Below are 16,535 nucleotides of genomic sequence, written 5' to 3'. Positions count from 1 at the left end.
TGATGAAAAATCAGTATTATTTTGATAGTTTTTTTTTCCCTGTATAGACTGTGTCATTTTTCTCTAGGTATTTTTGAGATTTTTCTTTATATTTGGTTTCTTATTTAGCTATGACTTTGTGTCAGGTTTTACTCACCTGTCGGGGGGTTTGCTGAGCTTCCTCAGTCTGCACACGTGTGACTGTCAGCCAGTCTGGCACGGTTTTGGCCTCTGTTTCTCAGAAAGCTTTTCCCGCCCTTTCTCCTGTGCACTCTTCCAGGACCTCACCTGCCGTGCTCAGGGATGCTGCGACCACACTCGCTGTCACTGTCTCGTTCCCTGTGTGTTCTTCAGAGTCGCCGTCTCTTGACCTGTCTTCAGGTTCTCCATTAAGCCTATCTAATGAGTGAATTTATTTCAGTTGTGTTTATTTTCAATTCTAGAATTTCCAGTTGGTCCTTTTTTGTAAATATGTTTTCTTTTTCTCTGCTGTGGTTTCCTGTTTGTTTATTCTTTACGAGAATGTTTTCCTTTAAAGATTTGGTATGTCCTAATAACTGCTTTGAAATTCTCATTTGGTCTCATTCTGATGTCTGGTCATGTCAGAATTAGTCTTCATTGATTAGATTCTCCTTGAATATGGATCTTGTATTCTCATTTCTTCCTGTGTCTGGACATTAGGATTGTATCTTCAACATACTGATACCTTGTAGAGACTCTGGATTCTATAATGTTCTGAAGAGTATTGGGTTTTTTGTTTGGTTTGGTTTGAACTGGTGTTAACTGGACTGAAGTCAGACTCTCACCTCCGTCTTCCCTGCAGTGGAGAGCCATGGAGGTCTTTTGCTCCTTTCTTCTGGCTGAGCTGGAACCTGCCTGCAGGAGGGGCTCAGGGCTCAGGCTGAGAGCATGGGTCTTGCAGCGCCCAGCCTCCTGGAGCTGCCCTCTGGGGCTTCACCTCCTCTCTGGAGCTTCAGCATCTGTGATCTGACCTTTGTTCTTCACGCCTGGAGATCTGCAGTTTTCTGAGTGTTTGCAGCCATGAGGCAAAACAAAACAGAAAACAAAAGCAAAACTTACAAAAATGGCAGACTGTGTTAAGGGATCCTCCAGATCCCCCCAGTTTTGATGCTTCTCTCAGGGAACCCCCAGGGCTCAGCACGTGCGCCTCATTGCCTTGGTCGCTACCATGAAAGGGCCCAGAGTAGTTAGCACAGAGAACAGGCACGGGGTGGCTTCGCAGGAAGACAAGTCGTGTTCGGGAACTGGTCAGGAGGCGCTCTGAATCTTGAGACTTTTCAGAGAGCATTCCATACCTCCAATCCTGCCCGTTTATCTCAGGCATGGTCCAGGACAGGTCATCCCCTTTGGGGACAGTGACTTCAGTAGTTAGACTGCTGCAGGAGGTGTGTGTACCGGAGGAGTCTTGGAAAGTGGGTCAGGCTCGCAGTCAGGCTCATGGTCCATGGGGGCAGCACCAGGTGCTCTGTTTTAGGAGCATCTCCCGACTGCTTCTGACACAACCTGCCATGAGGCATAGCAGTTGTCCTTAAAAGTCAGGAGATCCCCACACCTCTCTTGAGCTTAAAAGTGGTTTCTTTGGGTTCTTTTGCTTCCCGATTCATAGTACTGGCACACAACATATAAGAAAATCATCTCTTTTGGTAAATGATATATGAAAAATATTAGTTGGTAATTGAGAACTTTCCAAGTAATTTTGTTTAATTATTATGTTATTAATTCAGATATTCTATATTCCAGGACCTTTTTTCTATCAACGCTTATGTTTATGCTCAGAAGCCACAATTGGATATTCATAGTTTTGAAGGCACATTTACGAGGGTAAGTTAAATCTTTTGTTAAGTGCGTGTATATTCATTGTGTACATTAAAAACATTATAGCAAACCTTTATTTTAAAAGTGTAATTAAATCAAGAACAATTCAAACAAGCTCTGAACTAAAAAGTGAAGACCTAGAGAATATTTCAGGTTCTTAAATTTTCCTGTGTCAGATATTTCTTTGAGATACATTAAGTAGTTTTTCTGTTTTTAGCATATTTACTCTTAATAAGACCCTTCTCCCTTAAAATATTATGAGTTGGTAAAATGAAGTAATTCAGCTATTTTAGTTTTTCTTTTGGACAATATGATATCCACTTCATTTCTTGATTTTTAGTAACTGGTTGGATGGATGTGTATGTGTAAGTGCACATGCATTTTCTTATATACATAAATGTATTTCATTCTACATTCTTTTCACTGGTGTTTTGGTATAGCTTAAAGTCCCCTCTTCCCTCAATTATTTTTAGGATTTGGTAACTTTTGGTTTTAGCAGCTTATACTGATGATATAAATGACTTATAATACTTGAGGGATTTTAATATTTACAATTGCAGTTTATTTTTACTTGCTACAATTATTTTTAAAGATTTCTGGAAGTACAACCATCTTTGTCTCACTCTTGGTCACATACAAGGGTTGGTGAACAGTTGTCATCATTTGAGGAAGCATTTGCTAAGGGCATATTGTGTATCGGGTAATGAGCAGAGTGGGAATGTAGATATGAGGAGGAGGAGATGGGCATGACTCTATGACTTCATTTCCACAAATGCTGCCATAAAAGTAGCTGCAGTTTATTCATGGCCTCACCGCTTCTCCAGAGTGCCCAGGCCAATGGTGAGAGCAGACAGCATCGCTTGTCGCTAATACGCACAGCATAAACGTGGGAGAGTTCTGAAGATTGCATTTTCCTGTGAGTGGGAACAGGTCTAAATGCACGGGTAGTGTCAGAGCCCAGACCCTGACTGCAGCCAGGCTTTTTGTTAACATGTGTGAATTACTGCAGGTTCTTAACAGTACAGTTCATTGCCTTCATTTGATGTTCCTAGCAAGGTTTTTTTTCACTCATTTTAATTATTTCAAATGTGACTTTTAGATTATTTCAGATGGAAAAATCTTTGCTTTTGTGTGCATTTTTCAAAAAGGAGGAAAGAAAAAAACCATGTTAAGTGTAACTTGTTTTGTAACTGGAGCTTAGTTTACCAAAATAACAACTGAACATTTTAAAAAGTGGTATCTGCTTATATTCCTTTTATATAGTATAATGTATCAATACAAAGGAGAAAATATGTTTCTTTTGACTCAGCCTGTGTAATTTAATAAGAATCAGAGATTGATTAAGGTGTCCTGTGGCAATAGACATGTTGTATATGTCACTGCCCATGCAGAGTTTAAGGCAGATATGCATGCTGTGATTACTACCCATTCCCTTGAAACAATGTCAGGGTTACCTAAATTATGTGCTGTATGGCATTTTGTGGTATGTAAATGATTCATGTTATTATTATTGATATCATTAATTTTGCTTATTGTTAAAGACATAGCTATTCTCTCTGTACTTTGGAGTTTAAAACTGTAGCCAGTTTTGAAATATTAACAGCATTTGTAGTCCTTTAACATCACATTCCCACTTAATCTTTTTTATGCTGCATTTTCTACTGTAATTTCCTTTGTAAACCATAGCACACTTACCATTGTTTGTGTCTTTTTCAATCAAAATACTCTCCTTTTAAAAAGCATATCCCTATTGTTTGTTAAATACGGTGCACTATTGAGAAAACGGCTTGAAATTGTAACATTTTGCACTCTCCCCCTCAAGGCAAATTTTATCTTTTCAAACTATATGACATTAAGAGTAAGGAAACCCAGAGAGAAAGTTACTTAGAGATAATTTCTTTCCCATCTTCCCAGTCTGTCTTCTGTACTATATGAGATTGGTAAAGAACTATCGTTTACAGTAATTTTCTCAATATTAGAAAAATGTTTAATGTTTAAAGTCCATCATTGTTGTTACAGAATTGAAAGCAAACTGCATAGGCACTGTGTATTCTTCAGCACATAATTGTGTTAGAAACTGACAAAAGCATTCACGTGATTAAAGAGTTCTGGAAAAGTAATGGGAGAACCAACTTAAATTTTAAAGCTAAATTGTATAGAACCTTGTATTTGCAGTTCAGAAAGCTTTATAACAGTGTTATATTTTACAATGCCCTTGTCTGTCTTGGAGTTTCACACAGTGGGAATGCTATATGCAAAGATATGCATGCAGTAATGGTTTTAACTTTCCATGTCAGGGGAACCACAGGGAGCATCTGAAACTAATACAGTTGTACCCCTTGTACTTTTGTGGTCAGCTGATGGCCAGCTGTGGGCAGGTGGTCTTAAGGAGTTGGCTAAAAGAAAGGAGGTGGCTTAGAGTAACAACATGCTGCTGCCTCATTATTAGTTCCATCACAAGGGTTAGAAACCAAAGGAAGAGGTTCATGTTTATCTCTTCTTAGATTTATTCTCTTACTGGACAGATGTGACTGCCTGTTCTGTGCTAGGAGTTCACAACATCAAAATCAGTGCCATAGTTACATTGCTCACAGTCTGAAGGGAAACTAAACATGGGAATTGCTAGATGCAGTAAAAATAATTCAGAATTCACATTGGAGAGTAATTTTATATATTTGTCTTGTGCCTTAAATGATAACTGTGTGAATCAGCAGTCGGCAGGGTGTGTCCTAGTCTGCACTGAGTTTGCCAGGCCATGGTCAAGGCGCCTGCACTAGCCTGCAGTTAAAGGATGCACCATGTAAACTGTGTGTAGGAGGTAGGCAGGAGGGTATTGCACTTTTTCTGACTCTCCATCAGTGTTAAGATTCTAAGACCGTCTCTGTGAATGAATCAGAAGTTTATCTGTTCAGTCAAAAATTTAAGTACGAAATAGTTACTGTGTAAAGGCCGCCTCCTTCTTTCTTTCAAGAGTTGACACTAGCAGTTTTTTTGTGAGCTGTGGGATTTCTGCATATGTGATTATAGCATCAACAAACAGATAATTTTACATCTTCCTTTCTAAATTGTACCTTCTATTTCTTGTACAGTTACTCTGGCTGAAACTTCGGGTATTATGTCATTTAGTTGTGGTGAAAGCGGGTGTTCTGGTCTCAGAGGAAAGGTTTTAGTATTTCACTGTTTCATATGATACACATGGTGGGTTTTTCATAATTGCTTTTAATATAAGGAGGTAGTTCCCTTCCATTCCTAGTTTGTTGAATGTTTTCTGTCAAGAAAGGGCGTTGAATTTTGGCAAATGCATTTTCTGCATCAATTGAGGTGATCATGTAGGGTATTTTTTCCTTCATTCTGTTATTGTGATATATTTTGTTGATTGATTAGCATGTTGAATCATCCTTGTATTTCAGGAATAAATCTCACTTGGTCATGGAGTATAATCCTTTAATTTGCTGCTTAATTTGGTTTTCTGATGTTTTGTGTAGGATTTTTGTATCATTGTTCATAGAAGATATTGATATGTAGTTTACTTTTCAAGGTAGTCTCTCTGTCTGGGTTTGATATCAGGGTTGTCCTTCCTTCATATCAGTTGTTGTTTCATACATTGTCTTTCATTAGGAACATGCATGCGTGCTAAGTCGCTTCAGTCATGTCTGACTCTCTGTGACCCTATGGACTATAACCAGCCAGGTTCCTCTGTGCATGGGATTCTCCAGGCAAGAAGACTGGAGTGGGTTGCCATGTCCTCTCCAGGGGATCTTCCCGACCCAGGGATTGGACCTTCTTTCAAATAATTACATCTGATGTCTCTTATGTCTTCTGCGTTGGCAGGCGGGTTCTTTACCACTGCACCACCTGGAAAGGCCCATTAGGAGCATAATTGTTTTTAATTATCATATCTTTTTGCCTTATTTAATTAATACATAATGTCTCTTGTGATCCTTCTGTCTGCTCAAACTACCTTGAATCCCTTTAGTGAATTTTTCATTTTGATCATAATACTTTTCAGCTCTTGAATTTCTTTTGGTTTCTCTTTGGATTTTCTGTCTCTTCATTCACATTTCTGCTTTGTTTATACTTTGTTTTCTTGCTTTCTCCATATCTTTGTCTTTAAACATCTTTAATATTTTTCTTTTAAAGTCTTTGTCTAGTATATCTGCCATCAGGTCTTTTTCAGGGATAGTTCCTGTTGATTTATATTTTTCCTTTGAATGGAGCATACTTTTCTGTTTCTTTTATGCCTTGTTACTTTTTGCTGTTCAACAAGCATTTGAATATAATGATGTGGTAACCCTGGAAGTTAAAATCAGGGTTTGCTGGGTTTCTGTGTTTGCTTTTGTTTGTTGTTGTTTGATTGTCAGCTCAGCCTGAGGCATAAACTTGATATCTTCTTGTGTCTTTTCTGAGCCTTTTCTTGGGCATGTGCCATTGTTTTCTGTTTTTTTCCCGTATATGCAGTTGTTTTTTTGAATGTCCTGGTCTTTAATATCTGGCTCCCAAAAGGGGAAAAACAGAAAAATGGTAGGGGTTAAAAGATCACTGGTCCTTGAAGTCCCCTGGAGATCACTTCTCTGGGTGGGGAACGGGTAGCAGCAGTGGCCGCCTACCTCGTTAGCTGCATCTCTGCCAACCAACGTGGCATCAGAGCACAGGTTCCCAATCCTGAAGCATAGGGTCCTTTTGTCCACCCTGGCTCCCACAGGCAGCTCCAGAAACATGTGTGACCTCTGGAACTCGCCACCCTTCACCAGCTCCAGATTCCAAATTAGTTACATCAGATGGATTCTGTCCCTGAGGTTGTTGTCCAGGTGGGGAGTGTTTCCTGGTGCTTCCTGCTCCACCGTCATCCCAGAAGCGTGTGTAAATTCCTGTCTTTTTGCCTATTTTTCACTGCTTTTTCTCTGCTTGTTAGTTGAATGCAGCTGGTGGGCTTGTTTTAACACTGTGGATATCTGAAGTATGAGTAATAAAAAAGTTGCTAATTTGCATTTTTCTTTCTTTTCTCTCCCTGAATAGGAAGACAGTGATCCACCTGTTCATGAAAGTCTCAGCATAGAAAATACATTGTGGGCAAGCACTGTGGTTGCATCAGGTGAGAAAAGAGTTGTGGTTTTAGTGTTGAGTTCGCACGTGTAGGAGATGCTTTGTGTGTTTAGGTGACTCCAGACAAGCATGTGTCAGAGTGCTTTCATCACAGGGGGACCTCATGGGCCCGGCCTGACAGTCTGCCTCTCAGACGAGCTCAGAGCTAGGCCCCTGTGCGGTCCTCACACTTTGAGGAGAAACTGAGCTGCATGGAGGCTGCTCCTTTGTGGGGAGACAGTTCTGACACCTGTTTCATGACAGACTTGTCACCGTGCCTTCAAGAAGGTGGTGCAACAGAACTGGTGAGGAGGTAGGGGGCAGCTGGTGAGTTTAGAGGGGTCTTAGACTGCTCATCCATCTAACAGAACACAAGGGGTCGATGTGGTGGGTTGTCTGTGGGGGAAGTGTTAGATGAGGTAGGGGCCTGATGAGGTGGATCTGATTAGCCCTTTAGGGGCCAGGGTGCAGATTCTTTCACTTGAAATTGGAGCATGTTGGTTTATTTTTAGGGCTTCCCTGGTGGCACTAGCAGTGAAAATCAACCTGCCAGTGCAGGAGATGCAAGAGATGTGGGTTCAGTCCCTGGGTCAGGGAAGATCCCCTGGAGGAGGAAATGGCAACCCACTCCGATGTTTTTGCTAGTTGTCAAACAGGGAGGCATTTACATGTGCATTTCATCAAGTGGATTTCTCTGAGAGATGAGACATTCTAAGTGCTTCCCCTTTCAGAAGGTGGTTGACCCTGTGGATGGTACCAGGAGGCAGCAGCCGGGAGCGTCAGGGTGCTAGCAGGGAGGATGCAGGACTGTCTGTCCTGGCGTCTGTCGCCAGTGCAGCCCCCCTGACCCCTGCCCTGGGGCTTTGTGTGGGGTCTCTGCTCCAGACCAGTGTGCCAGAGTCCTTACGGATCCTGTCCTCAGGAGCTCATGGCGAGAAAGACAGTAAGGAAATGAGACAAAGGCAGTTCCCTGGCAGTTCAGTGGTTAGGTGGAGAAGGAAATGGCACCCCACTCCAGTACTCTTGCCTGGAAAATCCCATGGACGGAGGAGCTTAGTAGCTGCAGTACACGGGGTTGCTGAGGGTTAGACACGACTGAGCAACTTCACTTTCACTTTTCCCTTTCATGCACTGGAGAAGGAAATGGCACCCCACTCTAGTATTCTTGCCTGGAGAATCCAAGGGACAGAGGAGCCTGGTGAGCTCCCGTCTGTGGGGTCGCACAGAGTCGGACATGACTGAAGCGACTGAGCAGCAGCAGCAGCAGCAGCCAGTGGTTAGGACTTAGTGCTTTCACTTTTGGGGCCCAGGTTCGATCCCTGGTTGGGGAACGTAAGATCTTGCAATCTGCACAGTGCAGCTGAAGCAAAAGGAAAAGAAAGAAAATGAGACACATCATCTGAGCTTTGCTGAGTGTCTCAGAAGAGTGCAGGGTGCCCTGAAAACAAACAAGTAAAAAGCTCACCTGTCAGGGTCTGGAAGGCTTCTCTGTGGAAGGTACAGATGAACTAGATTTAAAAACAGACGGATGCGCCCAAAGGAGAGGATACAGCGAGAACCTGGAGCCTGACCACTCAGCGCTGACCACCAGGTGGAGGCCTCGTGCCGAGGGCACTGCAGGGTGAAGACACTGGTCCAGGCCTGTGTGCCCAGCACGCGGAGCAGGCTGTTCCCTGTGTGTCTGAACGCATGCGTGTGCGCACAGGCGACAGGCTGCTCCTGCAGAACACCTGTCCCTTTAGAGGGGAGGGGAGGAAGTGTGATAGCAGACGACTCTTCAGGTATTACTTTTTTGTCATGAGGAGTTTCTAGTGAAAAGAGAGAGGAAGTAAGGATTGCACATGGTGAGAGACCTCAGAGGTGCCTCCTGAGTCCCAGGTGCTGGGCTGTGCTCAGATGCCACCGCCATCAGCAGGGTCACATCCCCAGGCTGCGTGCCACTGGGCCAGGCATGGAGTCCAGGCCTTCACCTTCAGCACTTAGCATGTCATAGCCTGTGGGAAACCCCACAGCATCCACAATTAGGTACCTGGTCACAGATTTTACGTTTCCTGCATCTAGGTGTTGTGTACAATTTTTTTTTTCATTATATTGATATGTATTCTTATAAAGGATCAAGATTGGGTTTACTCATAAAGATATTTGAAGATTCTCTTTCTTTATAAATCCATTTCATCTTTGTTCCTGCATGTTAGACTGTTCGACTGGTCTGCAGTCCTAGTGACTTGTGTGCTTCTCAAAGAACTGGGCTTGTGGGCCCCAGATAATTCCCTGTGCACACCGTTTCTCTCCTGACCTTCAGTCTCAGCATGCCTTGGCAGGTGGTGTAGCTCCCAGTTGTGAACCGTGGCATTGAAGACACAGACTTAGGCATCATAATGCAATTACTGCATAGGTAACCCTTTCTTATTAAGGTACAGAATACAGTTGCTGGAGTATTTTTACCTTCTGAGAGACTGTTTAGGTTGTTTAAAACCTTCCATTCCAAAGTTTAAATAAAGTACATTTAATTTTAATTTCTGTTTAGGCATTTTTAAAATGCAAACTTTTTTCATGAATTTGAAATCTTTTAACACATACTTAACTATTTAAAGACCTTATTGATGTGAATAATATTTATATTACCTAACTCCCATGCACTGAAGTATGCTTAAAATATTTTGGACTTCCAGAAATACTATAAGAACTCTTGTCCTCTTTCACTTGATTACAAATTGAGAAGGAAAGACCAGAATTTTTAAAAATCTTATTCTTCAAAAGTTACGCGTCACTACTATACATAAAATGGATAACTAGTAAGGACCTACTATATAGCACAGGGAATGCTACTCAATACTCTGTAATGGCTTGTACAGGAAAAGAATCTAAAAAAGTAGTTAAGTTTTATTTTATTATTTATCATTTTGTTTTATTTATTAATATATGTATAACAGATTCACTTGGCTGTGCACTTGAAACTAACCCTAACATTGTAAATCATCTATACCCCAATAAAAATTTAAAAACTGTCAACTGAGTTCAAGTTGCTTCCTGGTAGAGTAAACTCAGGTCTTCCTTCCTTGTAGGAACTGAACGTCTGGGAGCAAGGACTAAAGTTGACAGACAGACCCAAGGACTGAGGGCACCAGAGAGGGACAAATGGACTTCCTAGGGGGCCTTGTTCCTTCCCCTTGTTGGTTCAGAGAGCCAGGAACCCGCCATATTTCAGTGACAGGTGGATGTGAGCATGCGATCATAAGTGGCTGAGCCTGGAAGCAAGAATGAGTCCTCAAGAGCAGGACTGCTGGACTTGTGTGCCATACGGGGTCCAGCTGAGCCCCAGAGCAGGATCTCTGGGTGTGTGTGCCAGACGGGGTCCAGGCTGAGCCCCAGAGCAGGACTGCTGGGTGTGTGTGCCAGACGGGGTCCGGGCTGAGCCCCAGAGCAGGACTGCTGGGTGTGTGTGCCAGACGGGGTCCGGGCTGAGCCCCAGAGCAGGACTGCTGGGTGTGTGTGCCAGATGGGGTCCAGGCTGAGCCCCAGAGCAGGACCGCTGGGTGTGTGCCCAAACAGGGTCCAGGCCGAGCCCCAGAGCAGGACCGCTGGGTGTGTGTGCCCAAACAGGGTCCAGGCTGAGCCCCAGAGCAGGACTGCTGGGCGTGTGTGCCCAGACGGGTTCAGGGGGAGTCCCAGAGTAGGACTGCTGGGTGTGTGTGCCAGATGGGGTCTAGGCTGAGCCCCAGAGCAGGACCGCTGGCTGGGCGTATGTGCCCAAACAGGGTCCAGGCTGAGGCCCAGAGCAGGACCGCTGGGCGTGTATGCCAGACGGGGTCCAGGCTGAGCCCCAGAGCAGGACCGCTGGGCGTGTGTGCCCAGACGGGGTCCAGGGGAGTCCCAGAGCAGGACTGCTGGGCGTATGGGCCAGACGGGGTCCAGGCTGATACTGATAGTGATCAATACTGGAAGTGAGAGTAAATATTTGAAAACTTATATAAGAATTTAATGAAGTAATTTAATGTTAAGAAAATTGGGACATACATTGTCTCAAAAATTTTTGTTTCGATAATTTATTGATGTGGTATTTTACAAAATTAGTCCTCATGACCACTTAGAAATTTAAAAATAGAACCTGTACCATGTAGTTTGCAACGCTCTTGCTCTGGAGAAAGTTTAGTATCAGAGGTCAGACAGCAGGCGAACCCCTTCCCCTCGGGTGTCCCTAGAGACTGGACCGGAGAGCATGGACAGAAAAGCAGGATGGAGTTCGAGAGGCAGGAACTGGGGGCAGAGAACAGGTACCAGCCTGCAGCTCATGATTCAGACTTCGGGCTCGAGGGGCATTGTTGCGGGATGGCTCCCCCTCACCTCCTGTGGTCTTGCTCCTCCCCTGATGTGCCCATTGGTGGAGCCCAGACTCCGTGCAGGTCTCACCGGTCACTCTCTGTGTCTGCCGTTGGCAGAGTGGGAGCCCATAGTCACACAGGGCTCAAGACCACAGTAAATGCAGGCCTCCCAGCTTTGCCAGGGACTTTCAGTTAAAAAGGGAACAAAGGCATGCTTCTTCTAAGAAGGGGCAGACATGACCTTGGCGGATGTCACGCTGAGTGACACGCTGGCATCTTCTGCCTTTCTGGGGTTCCGTGGAGGGATGAGGGACAGCAGCTGTCCTGCTCCCATGGACCCGAGATTGCCACAGCCGTGTCTGCCCCGCAGGTCCTCCCTCAGCGCTGCAGATTCCACACGCTACAGTAACGAGACAGAAGAGGCTTGTATAATTACATGATTAGTTGTACAGTGGTTGACTTCAGTCAGTAGTATAGACACTGTCTTTCTCACCTCAATTATATTTCTCACCTTCAAATTTGGTGAAAAGTTAGGAATATAAATTACTCATAGCAGCAGTTCAAGAAACATACTTCCATGTTGTTGTTTTTTGGTATTTTCAGTTTCTTTTTTGGCTGCCTCAGGCCTAATTTCAGCCCATGGGATTTTCCTTGCATTTTGGTGGAAATCCCCTGGAGAAGGGAAAGGCTACCCGCTCCAGTATTCTGGCCTGGAGAATTCCATGGACTGTATCATCTGTGGGGTCGCAGAGTTGGACACGACTGAGTGACTTTGACTCACGCTCTGTGATTGACCTGCAGCATGTGAGATCTTAGTTCCCCAAGCAGGGACCGAACCTGTGTGCCCTGCCCTGCATGGCAGATTCTCAACCCCTGGACTGCCAGGGACATCCCCATGGTTTTTAAGTTGGTATTTCAGAAATGAGTACCTCTGATTTGAGCCTTTGTAATCTATAGGTCATTCTTGGGGTATTTTATTTTTCTTTTATCTTAAGTTTGATAGAGCACAAAGTTAACAATTTCTTTCTGACATGTATGATTAGAAAACCAAACTTTTAGGAGATGTGAGTAAAAGAGACATACAGATTCCAAAGCAAATACTGTCTTTATAATATTTCTCTTACTGTTTTCATTGTCTGTGTGCTGAAATGTCCACAAAGTTTCTTGTACCTGGTTGTCCTGAATCTTTGCAGTGGAAAGATGCTCTCAGACTCCTGTTCAGAGGATATGGCTCACGTGGTACCATGTCATTTATGGTCACAAGTTTGATCAGTTTAATGTAGGCTCTCTCAATGTAACTTCAGTGTTCAAGTTACCATTTTAATAGGCATTAGTGAATGAACAACTTCCGTTGTCACACTTTCTGTTGTTACCAAAGAGAGTATTAGTGCATTTTCATTGCGTGAGAAATCAGTTGAGTTTTTCAAAGTCTGTTTTTAAAGTTAAGATTAGATTTTATTGAGTTACCAAACTTAAATATGCTATTAGATAAATATGTATAGAATCAAATGGTACATTAATATTTTACTAGGAGGTGTTACCTCTGCTTACCATTCAAGTTTCTCTGTAAGGGCCACTTCTGTGTTTTGCAGGTACTGTAATAGGTGTGGTCATCTATACTGGAAAAGAGACTAGAAGTGTCATGAATACATCAAATCCAAAAAACAAGGTAGGTTAGATGGAGCACTGACTGCTTTCATGAGCGGCCTCTGCTTTCCCTGGGAGAGGACAAGCGGTTCCAAGCAGCTCGGTCGTGTTAGCTTCATGCATGTCATAGGAGTAGAGCTTCCTGTGTTGGTGGTCTGGGACATGGATTCTCTGTGTAACAGCAAGCTTGTCTGGAAGAATTTTCAGAACTACTTTTCTTTGTTTAATCAAGAGTTTTATATGTCTCTTAAATTTTCATTGTTGTATATATAATTTGCCCATAATTTAACAGTTAATTATGGGTCTTTTAATTTCTCCTCAATCTATTTATAATTTGCACTCTATGTTGATGGTTCACTTTTAAAATGAATTTGTATTAATGTTTTTATGGTATTTAACTTGATAGTGTATTGTTAAAGTAGTTTTAAGTTATTTCCATTTCAGAAGAAGCATGTTGAAAACTAGATTTTAGTTTTAAAGACTGCTAGATTATATTCCTAAAATTATATTCCTGTTATAGTCCTAAAATTGTTATTTATGTAGTCATTGTGTATGTAAGTTAAATCATAACAAAAAATTAGTTTGAATTCTCAGTAGTTATTATTTAAGTAACATGTTTTTTATCAAGTCATAATATGTGTTATTATCTGCTCAATGAGAAGCTCTTTCTTACTGCATTTTACTCATTTTTCTTTGAAATACAATTTCTGTGTATCTGAGTAGAACAAAAAGTCCTCTCATGGAGCTGTGCCTGCTTTGTGAGTAATTAACAGAAGAGCGTGTCTTCTGTAGGAAATTTTATAACCAAGCGATAGAAATGAAATCATTCTTTGAGGAAATACCTTTTAGGACAGGATGTGTCTCATTTTTTCAGCTAAATACTATTTTAAAAAATAGTTAACCTTCAGAGGCTAGCAAAGCGTCCCTGATTCTCTGAATGGTTGGGCCGTCTGCAGAGCCGCTGACTGACGATGACGGAGAGCAGGAGTTGCTCTGTGAGTGAGGTCGATGGCGCTTAACATCTCTGTGTCTGTTAGGGCTCCAGGTGTCTGCCTGGCGCATGTTTACAGAAGTCAAAGAAAAGGTTGTGCTACTGTTGTTTTAGTAGAAATTCTGATTTTGATAATGGGGAGAAATAAATCTCTGTCGATTTATATAAACCAAGTTTTATAAACTTGGCCTTAATTTGAGCAAATCAGATATATCTGTCAGTAATTCTGCAATAGAGTTAAATTATTTAAAAATAAATTATTATACTAATGACAAGAGTTAGCATCACATACACAGTTATGTGTGTTTTCTAGGTAGTATGGTGTTTTTCTTTTCTTCAGTAGGCGAAGCTAGGATGTCTAATAATGCCTGTATGATTTCTAGGGTGTTTTCCTCAATCATTTTGCTTTTACATTTATTATGCTATTCGAGGATAAATTTAGTTTTAAATATTAACTTTAAAGCCTTGAAACGCTTTAATACAGCTTTCTAATTCTCCCTTATCCCTCAGTGCAGCTCACCTCTGTCACTCTCACTGTCTGTCCTAGGTCACTTCTTTTCTCAGGTCACCTTTGGTGTTGGCTCAGTGAGCTGTTCCCTTGGGTGCCAGTGTCCTTTGTTGGGTTTATGACGCAGTTAAGAACTCTGACCCTGGAGGCTGGCCAGCCTGGGCTAGACTCTTGGTGTTGCCTCTGACCAGCTCTTTGCCTCTGGGCACTCGGTAGATGTTGCCTCTCCTTATTACCTTTCTTTGAGGTGAAATGTTAAGTCGAAATGAGTGCCCAAGCCCTGCTGCCAGTCAGGACACACGCCCAACAGCTCCCGCCCCGTCAGGCCTCGTGTCTGCCCTCCCCCCTCCTCGGCGTCCTCCCCTCTCCTCCTGGTTTTAGACAGCCTTCTCAGTGTCCTTGGGGTTAGGAAAAGCATCTTGGGGGTTCTGCAGGATTGGACTCGGACCCTTGCTCGGGCACTTGTTGGCCTTACACGGGGAGCAGACGTGTCCCTTCTGTGGCCGCACCTTACCCAGGGCTTGGCTAGCGTTTGCTGCAGCCCTTCTGGTGGGAGGCCCTCGTGATGCTCCCAGCTGCTCACAGGCTGTGCCTGTGGTGTCAGGAGCCTGCACAGTGGCCCCAAGCAGACAGAGCTGGCGGGCTGCAGCGTGGGACCTGCCTTGTCCGCGCGGGGCTGCTTCTCCCGAAAGACACTCTGGGTGGTGGAGCACCAGCTTGACATGGAAACAGTTTTATAAATCAAGGAATCATCTTAGGAGAGAAATAAAATCTCTCAATGTGCATAGGTCATTAAATCTTTCTAAGTGTTAAATGCTAGATTTATAAGAATAAAATTCAGGAAAATGTTACAAGCATGCTATAGTGGACAAAAATTAGCTGATGTGATTTATTTAGGGTGAGTTGATGTGTGTTGAATGAAAAGAATGTGTAGTGTTTAGATCTTAAACAGAGAAGGGAAGAAAGAAATGTTCAGTGTTTGTAAGACATTATTATTTGCAAACTACATCTCAGTAGCTTCATAAACCAGCACACTTCTGGATTTCACAGAAACCTAGTGGAAACAAAAACTAACCTTTAAAACACTTTGACTTTTATCAGACTTCTTCGGGGAAGCCACACTTTTCCTAACCACCCACTCTGAGAGCTGTCCTATGAGTGAGTGTCTGTGGGGACATTAAGGGATGGAGTGTCAGGTGGAAGGGCACACACCAGACATTTCCTCTCTCCTCGTGTACACGTCTGACACGTGGGCAGGCACTCTGCTTGGCGCGGCCCCTCATGGGCCTGTCCTGGAAGCACACCTTGAAAACCATGGGGATAAGATGCTGGCATGGCAGGTTGCACACTCCCTCCTGTCTGGCCGGTCAGCAGTGCAGCCGTGTTCCCTTGGCCCGAGCACTGGAGTGACCGGGGCCCTACGGCCTGCCCCAGCCTCGGGAGAGGGAGAATTGGGGATGTTTAATGACACACACTGCTGCCCACCCGCACTGTGGTTACAGCGAGCTTCCAGGCCTTTCACACAGAGCTGGAAACAGAAGTAAGGAACCTCACAGAGCCTGCAGGTGCCAGTCGTGAAGGGCTGAGGCAGAGGAGAGGAGAGGAAGGCGTTTCTGGAGCTCAGGCAGGCCGCAGCAGGTCAGTGCTCTGGACCCCCTGGGGATGAGAAGCTGAAGGGCCAGCAGGTGAAGGAGCGGGGAGTGAGCATCCTGCACAGACCTGTCCGGGTGCGGGGCGGCCAGGAGCACCCTGACTCGGGACGCTCGGCCAAGATGAGCGGGGAAGACCAGCCAGGCTTCTAGGCAGGGCCCAAGGCACCGGAGGAGCCGTGGGGGTGAAAACTGAGCAGTGCCTCCCTGGGGAAAAGATTGTGTTGATTTTGTTTCTGGTGAGAAAATATCACAGAACTATTAATGCTTCCAATAAAAGAAGAGAGAGTCTTAGTTTATACAGAGGAAAACTATGTTTTGGAAGAATAAGTTTTGTAGGCATGTGATTAGTAATTTAAATATACAAACACAGAATTTCTTAATGAGAAATTATGTACTGTAATATGGAGAACAGTTACCATCTAAAATATGGCCTGGCTTCTTTGATTTTGTAAAAAATATTTACACTCACAGACACAGAAAACAAAGTTATGGTTACAAAAGGGGAATGAGGGGGGTGA

General features: G+C 43.5%; 1 protein-coding gene across 7 annotated transcripts in view; it reads left to right on the top strand.

The window, feature by feature from the left end:
- The window catches only part of ATP9B (ATPase phospholipid transporting 9B (putative)), a 166,296-nt gene that overhangs the window by 70,973 nt on the left and 78,788 nt on the right, over positions 1–16,535 (top strand). For all 7 annotated transcript variants that reach the window (XM_061131112.1, XM_061131110.1, XM_061131109.1 and 4 more), the window contains 3 exons: positions 1,741–1,821; positions 6,832–6,907; positions 12,812–12,888. In XM_061131112.1, coding sequence (XP_060987095.1) covers positions 1,741–1,821; positions 6,832–6,907; positions 12,812–12,888 — 234 coding nt within the window. The remainder of the gene's footprint in view (positions 1–1,740; positions 1,822–6,831; positions 6,908–12,811; positions 12,889–16,535) is intronic.

Source organism: Dama dama, chromosome 27 (assembly GCF_033118175.1).
Source record: "Dama dama isolate Ldn47 chromosome 27, ASM3311817v1, whole genome shotgun sequence".
Lineage (NCBI taxonomy): Eukaryota > Metazoa > Chordata > Mammalia > Artiodactyla > Cervidae > Dama > Dama dama.
This window is presented reverse-complemented; position numbering and strand designations above follow the sequence as displayed.